This window comes from Galeopterus variegatus, unplaced genomic scaffold (assembly GCF_000696425.1).
Source record: "Galeopterus variegatus unplaced genomic scaffold, G_variegatus-3.0.2 Scaffold1626, whole genome shotgun sequence".
Taxonomy (NCBI): Eukaryota; Metazoa; Chordata; class Mammalia; order Dermoptera; family Cynocephalidae; genus Galeopterus; species Galeopterus variegatus.
The window spans coordinates 4,593-12,348 of NW_007727737.1; the positions used below are offsets into that span (position 1 = coordinate 4,593).

Below are 7,756 nucleotides of genomic sequence, written 5' to 3' on the forward strand. Positions count from 1 at the left end.
GGAGCGCTGCCGCGCTTCCCAAGCGGCGCACTGTAGCAGTGCGCCACCGGGCTGGCCCCTAGCATTTTACTTCTTTCTTCAGTCTGTCGTCAGCCAAATATTTAAGAATACAGCATCAGCGAGAGCCCGGGTCACGCACCACCAGGCTTCTGGAATGGAAACTACCCTGAGTCCTAGAATCGTTCATACCCCTGGATCAGTGGTTCTACGTGTACCACCTAATCATTCACTTAGATCTGCGTCCCTCTGGCATGAGATAAGCCCCATGTACTCACAAGTGATAGTGTTCTGGAGAGTGCTGTCATGATCAAAAGTGATGACTGTCACTTCGTAGGGCAGTTGGCCCCCGTCTTCCCTATTTCGCTGGCGACTCAGACAACAGCAGCGGAGGCACAGGGACGTCAGGCCACATAGGAGGAGCAGCGCGCCGATGGCCACCAGCAACCTGCAACAGCCCAGCAGCGAGCCGGAGGTCTGCAGCCAGGCTCGCTTCCCAGCTCGGATGCAACCAGAGCCGGAGGTCTGCGGCCAGGCTCGCTTCCCAGCTCGGACGCAACCAGTCCTGAATGTCTGCGTCTTGATTGTTGTTTGAATATTTCATAGAATAATTATAAGATTTTAACTCCTAGGCTTTCACTTTACATTTATGCCTCTTTATTTTGTAAGAAAGACCAAGTCAGCTCACTAGAATAATAAAACGTTTCAGGTAGTTTGGAGAAGTTGCTTTTTACTACACTGAGGTAATCTCTTCTATAGAGATATTTCTAGAGCAGACCCTAAGGGAAAGACACAGTAATCTTTTGATGTTGGCTGAGGAGATGGTATTAAAAAAGGAATATTGTCACATAGATTAGTGATGAGGTAAAGAAACTTTACTCCGTGAGATGCTAAGTAAGTCAGCAGGCTGCCTCATACATGTTTTTTCCTGCTGATAATACATTTAGAAACTTAAAAAAAATAATAATTTCCCTGAGAACTGAAGTGTCTTTCAAGGTACTATAAATGAAACTTACCATATATACCAGAGATGTACCCAGCCTGTGGTCAGGCAACTACAAAGAAAGAACAAAGTTTTTTCACGTTAAAAATACAGTCAATGCCTGTTATAACTCCACATTTAAGCATATGAACTGTGTTATAATAAAAGCATCATGGGTTATATTATTTAAACTTCAAAGTAGCTAGCTGAATCAATTCTGAAATGGCATGCCTTAAATAGTTTTTTACACTATAGACGGCATTGTTCAAATCATTTTGCAAATCAGTAAAAAGAGACCAAAGCAATGATCATGAAAAGTGTTAATAGAATATGTATCCATGACTATTGTAAGCAATTATGATGAAAATTACCAAAATAGAATTTAGAATGCAAGTTTAGAAAGAGTGAGTTTGAACATAAATGTAAAAATTAAGTTTTATATATACTTGAGGTCAATAAAATATAAATGTAAAGAAAATTTCAGTTATAAGTGTGGCAGCAGTACAATCAAGTTTGTCATCCATGTTTCGCAAGCTGTTGCAAACCCTCACCCCATACAAAGGGCCTAAACTTTCACATCCAGAGTCAAAACTGATATGCATATCCACTGAGACTACACAGGAAGGATGGAAAAAGTAGAAGCCAACTTCATAATGAAAGCTAACTAAATACTTGTATTCTGAATTTACTATGGCAATTGTGCATTTTCTCTGCAAGGAGGAAAAAAGCAGGGATTGCATGGGGAAAGGAGTGTGAGAGAAAATTAGGGGAAGGGAAAGGGAGGGAAAGTATTTGCATATCTTTGAAGATTGGTGAATTTTGTTTTTTGTAATGCTTTTGCCGCATGTCCTCACCCATACAGGGGAGCTAAGAAACAAACAAAGAAAGAAAGACCATAATAATACATCCAACTTTCAGAAGGACAGAACAGACCTTCAGCTACTAGAGGTGGGAAAGGGAGAGGAGGAGGGAGGATAGGCGGTAATTGGGTAAGGAACACAAAAAGGAATTATGATTTATAATAATGAACATGCTAGTAATATTGATTTGATCATCACAAAGTGTACACAGATACTGATAGTCAACTCTGTACCCCATAAACATGTATAAATAAAAAATAAAAGAATAAAGTGAATTAAAACCATCATAAGATATGACTATAAAAAATAATACTTTCTGATACATCGATCTATTGAAATCTATTTCTTTTTTCTTTTTGGCCGCTGACCAGCATGGGGATACGAACCCTTGCCCTTGGAGTACTATCACTGCACTCTAACCGACTGTGCTAACCAGCCAGCCTCCCTGTAATCTATTTCTATATCTTCTCTTTGGTCACACATTTGTAAAAAACAGTTCGTTTTTTCACTGAATAATGAATGCCTCTTCTTGGTTTTCTCATGTTCCACATTTGGTTAAAGTCCCTCTAGTTCTACATCAGATTCTGACTCTATGGGAGAGGAGTCTTCATATGGTGGTAGATGTCTAAATCCTCTGACCGCCTGTGTCCAGCAGCCAAAACCCAACATGCCCAAGACACTAATCAAGGTCAACACCACTTCCCCTGGGTTTAACAGACCATGTTCCACATTTGGTTAAAGTCCCTCTAGTTCTACATCAGATTCTGACTCTATGGGAGAGGACTCTTCATATGGTGGTAGATGTCTAAATCCTCTGACCGCCTGTGTCCAGCAGCCAAAACCCAACATGCCCAGGACGCTAATCAAGGTCAACACCACTTCCCCTGGGTTTAACAGACCAGCTCTGGGGAAACCCTTCCCGTGGCTAAATATGCATTTTCCTTCAGCCTGAAGAAGTCTTTTATTTAAGCCGTCCCTACTTTTTTCTTTTCTTTTTTTGTTTTTGTTTTTAATAGTTTCTCCAGGTAGGATGAATCCCTTGCATTTTTCTTTATGTTCTATGCTTCTGCATAAAACCTAATCATGACAGGTTTAGACTAAGTGATACCTACATCAAAGTGATAGCTAAATGAAGTCTGCAAAAAATACTAAAATGTCCTAACAACTAGAAAATGTTTTTCAGATTTGAAGTGGTGATGCTACTTTGGAAACCACCCAAATACAGTCGGTGACTAGATTTTGACTCTAGTTTGTCCTGATGAGTCACTGAGAAGCATGGGTAAGAAAGTCTTTCGCAAGTCTTAATGACTACATAAACTGACATTAACTGTGCTGCTTTGAAGGGAAGACGAGCTTTGGGAAAATCGCTGTCAGCATTGTTATTTTCAGTACTTAGGATGACACAAACACATGTCTTTACTTTTTAATAACCCGTCTATGGGATTCGTAGGTGGATGCCCATTTAAACAGAAATAAACAAAGGGAAGTCATAGATATCTAATGACATCTTGACCCCGTTTGGGGTATTTTGTCCGTCCCTCCCTCTCAGCTTGAACTATCAGGTACTTACTGTTCTGGATTGACACAGTTCTCCTCACCTCTTGCCCCAGGAAGCTGTAGGAAGGGAAAGAGTCTCAGACAGGGTCATCATTTGATCTGCTGTGCTCAGCAGCCTGTCAATCATCTCTCATGGCTGCGCTCTGCTACATCAATTGATAAAGATGAGGACATGGTCACAGGGCCAGTCCGTATTTAGAACGGTTATTTTCATCTCTCCGGTGTCTGCTGACTATTGTGCTTGAGGTGGGAGCCTGGAAGAGTAAGTATCTGCTTGCTTTTTTGGTGGTGGGTGAGCATCACCACCTTTGTGACAGGCAGTCATTTGTATCAATGTGTTTGTCTTAGAAATGTCCTGATCTGTCTCGTAGGATATTGCTATTGTCTTTATTCTTGCGCAGTTGCAAATTGAATTCTACCCCACTTCCCTTTCTCATCCTCTCAGTGTGCCAATAACTAAACATACAAGACAAGAAGGGGGGAACACTTATTTATTGAATAGCTAATAATTTTTAATAATTTATAACATTGGATCACAATAACCCTCCTGGCGGGTATATTTAACCTTATTTTGAAAAGTCAAGGGATTAAGACACAAGATTTTAAGTAATGTGACCAACTGTACACTCTATTGATATAGCCAGAATTCAGATCAAACTCTATCATAAATATGTGTTGAATGAATTAATAAAACCGGGGACAAGTTTGCTCTAAAACCCCTTGACATTGCTCGTCCCCGGTTCTATTAAATCGTGAAAATCCCATCTAATCCTCATAAAGAAACCTTCCACTCCTTCTTCTACCTTATATCTCAGTTGACTTTCTCTTTCAAAGACTCTTCTAGGTAAACATTAGTTCTAGAAGCTGTTTCTGTCCTCCAGTAACTTGAATGACCTGTTATTTCAGGAAAGCAACAACAAAGGCCCTTTAAAAAGAGACAGATTTACTGCGAGTTTATGGTAGGGGTGAGGGGCCAAGGAGACACACATACTCAGGACTCGAAACAGATTTGGAAAAGGATTGACAGCCATTCTCTGCAGGTAATATTTGAGAAACTCCTGGTTATCAGTTTTTGGTGTCATTTAAAACAGATGGCCACTCAGGATGAAAAGAGTGGGTTTCCTTAACCCAACTGTGGTACTTCGTTTCCCTTTCTTTGCTAAAGTTAAGAGAAGCCTAAAGTCCTCAGAAAATAAAATGCCACTTCTCAGGCTTTGTTGTAAAGAGAGAAGAAATGAAGGAAATAGAAAGAAAAGAAAGAGAAGAGGAAGCAAACAGAAAATACAGGAGAAAGAAAGGAAAAAATAGATTTGCAGATCAGTTTAAGTGGTATATAGGAAGCAAAACAGACAGCCCACTTTCTGCCAGGAGCTGTACAGGAATCTGATACACCCAGTTTTTTCATCTGTTCTCTCTCTTACTATACTGCATTGCTGTATAAACTTCCCTTTGACAATTGTCCAGAATCCCCCAGTCCAGTGACCCCTTTCTTAGCCAGCAGATTAATCACTCAAGGCCTCCTGATTCATAATGGGGAGAAGTAAAGGGTCCAAAGTATTTTCAAAGAACCCTTCCTCCCTTAACTTATTTCTGGACTGGAGGCACCTAAACTGCTGGAATAGTATTTGGGCTGATGTAGGAAGTTCTGGTAAGGGAAATTAATAGTTAGTTTTCATAATTTACTTGGGATTTTGAGAGCTGGTGATAAGATGCTAGAAGAGAGAAATATACATAGGTGGCACTTCTAAAGTCCTGTAGCCATCCTACTTGTACCTACAGTTACCCTAATTTCTGTCCCCTTTTTCACTGGCATTGCCACATGCATCTAGGTAACCCCACCACACTACAGAAACATTGCCCTTGTTTATTTTCCAACTACCCCCTGGGCTCCACACACATTCATCACTCCCCTCCCATCCATTTCCATTTCCCACGTTCTTTTGAAAGTCGATTTATCTGAGAAAAAAAAAATGCCTTCATCTTGCCTTGTCACAACTGAACTCACCTGGATGACATACATCAGGGCAGAAGCCATCACGATCTGGGCTCGGGCTCCCATCAGGCTGAACTTCAGGATCACGCACTGGGTGCCCGTGGCCTCCTTTCTGTGCTCTGGGCCATGTTTGACTTCTCAACCTAGAATTCTTAAGGAGAGAAACTTTTCTCAGCAATAAATCTCAGTTTTTCCTTCTCTTTCTCTCTAGCGTTTGCTCTTACTCCCTCTGGCTTTTATTTTCTATGTACTTTATCTCCCCTTTCCTTCTGGTTTCCTTCTCTATTTCTGTTTTTATGGTCTGTATGGTTGCTTCCCTTGCTTTCTTTCCTTCTTTTCTACTATTAATCCTCTCTATATCTTTCACTTTCTTTCTCCTACTGCCCCTGAAAGGAAGACATTCAGAGGACACGTTTGTCCTCTGAGTGAGTTATTATTTTGTAGTCAGTGATGAGAAACTTGGCTTTGAGGAGGCAGATTGCTGGTGACCAAATTTCTTCTCTTCTTCATCAGAAAACTAGTGATTCTTGATCCTTCACCACAGCACTCCAGGATGACTGCTGAAGGTTGAAAGCCACCCTGCCAATCTCCTTTTACCTCCATCCGTGTGATTAACACCCCCCTCCTCCTTGCTCTTTGAAGCCCTCCTGTTCACTTTGTTGATGATCAACTCCTGGTTCCAGGCCATTTATTTCTAACCATTGGGGTAGGACTGAGAAGTCGCCAAATGAACTGGAAAGCTATCCTGTCTTTGGAGAGAGCAGGTCTGAAGATTAGAATTTCCAGGTGATATCAATGACATTCTTCTTTACCCTGACTTCGGTTCCCATTGAAACAGATAAGTTAGACAGACATACTTTTCACGAACTGGGTTCCAATATTTGTAGGTTTATTTCTTTGTTTCTCTCTCTCTCTCTTTTTCTATGGAAAAGTGATGTTCTGATTGAGAAATAAATTCTGCCACTCAAGAAAATAGAACCTAAAGCCAGAATAAAAATAAACATACATGGAAAGGACATAGGATACTTGTAAAGAAACATATCTACAGGAACAAATAAATACTGTATAAGTGATTTATACTTATATAGGTAATCTTTTACTTAATACAGAGTATTTTATAAGAAGATTAGAAGTTAGTTTACAGTGATATACCTATCTTATGAGAATTGAATAAAGCCACCTTTCAGATCCTTTCTAGTGCTGGAAGTCTAATTATACTAAGTGACAGTCGAGGGGAGACTATTGGGTGTGATCGATCACACTCTGGTGGCCCTTACACAGCATGACAATGTGATATGAGAGTGAAGAATATAAACATTTCCTTTTTTCTCAGCTAAGAGAAACAGTGAGAGAATAGCTCAGTTTGTTACTGGTGATTTAAAATTTGTCAGTTTCAAAATGGACACTGACATTCTTTTTTAAACAAGTAAGGCCACTGGGGTTAGAATAAAGAGTATTTTCCAAATTTCAATAGAAAACTCGGCAAGATGGAAGGTATTTTCTAGAATAAGGAGCACAGAACTTTACTTCTGGCTGTCCACTAAATTATTACATAGCTTATCCAGTCCTTAATGCTCCCTTTCATAAAACGGGAGTGGAGTGCCCATTTGACCTGGTTTAGATTTTTCATAGAGAAAGTAAAATCAGAGACAAGAAGGCATTCTGAATAGACTATTTCTATTCAGAGTGTTGTGTACATGGGAAGCATCATAAACCATTCCCTTCTCTTTTTCTTGTCAGTGCAGTACAATGGCTAAGAGCCCAGCCAGGATACCTGGAATTAAATACTTGCTTTGTCACATATTAGCTGCATCATATTAGGAAAGTTATTCGATCTCTCTGTTGACTCTTTCATTTTATATAGAATGAGGGCACTAATATTTACCTCATAGGCTTATAAAGATAAATAAGTTAGTATGTGTAAATTGCATGTAAAGGTCCTGATAATGAGTATTTTACATGTTAGCTAAGATTATTTTGATTTGCACTCAATTTTGCCAATGACCTTTAATCCTAATATGCCAGATAATTAATGTCCTCTATGCTCTCATGTGCATTTTTGTACCAATCTCTCTCCAGACCATATTTTAGCAACCCCACTGCTAGCTATTTACCCAATAGAAAGGAAATTAGCATGTCAGAGATATCTGCACCTACATGTTTATTGCAACACTGTTCACAATAGCAAAGATATGGAATCAACCTAGGTGTCCATAGACAGATGAATGGATAAAGAAAATGTGTTATATGTATTCAATGGAATGCTACTCAGCCATAAAAAAGCATTAAGTCCTGTCATTTGCAGCAACGTGGATGAGCCTGGAAGACATTACGTTAAGCAAGATAAGTCAGGCACAGAAGGATAAA

General features: G+C 39.8%; 1 protein-coding gene across 1 annotated transcript in view; it reads right to left on the reverse strand.

Moving 5' to 3' along the window:
- Positions 1 to 5,455, reverse strand: part of TMEM52B (transmembrane protein 52B) — a 7,150-nt gene extending 1,695 nt beyond the window's left edge. Inside the window, exons 1-4 of the mRNA XM_008578075.1 lie at positions 5,402 to 5,455; positions 3,410 to 3,453; positions 1,014 to 1,052; positions 276 to 445 (exon numbers count right to left, since the gene is read on the reverse strand). Coding sequence (XP_008576297.1) covers positions 276 to 445; positions 1,014 to 1,052; positions 3,410 to 3,453; positions 5,402 to 5,455 — 307 coding nt within the window. The remainder of the gene's footprint in view (positions 1 to 275; positions 446 to 1,013; positions 1,053 to 3,409; positions 3,454 to 5,401) is intronic.
- Between the last annotated feature and the right edge of the window lie 2,301 nt (positions 5,456 to 7,756).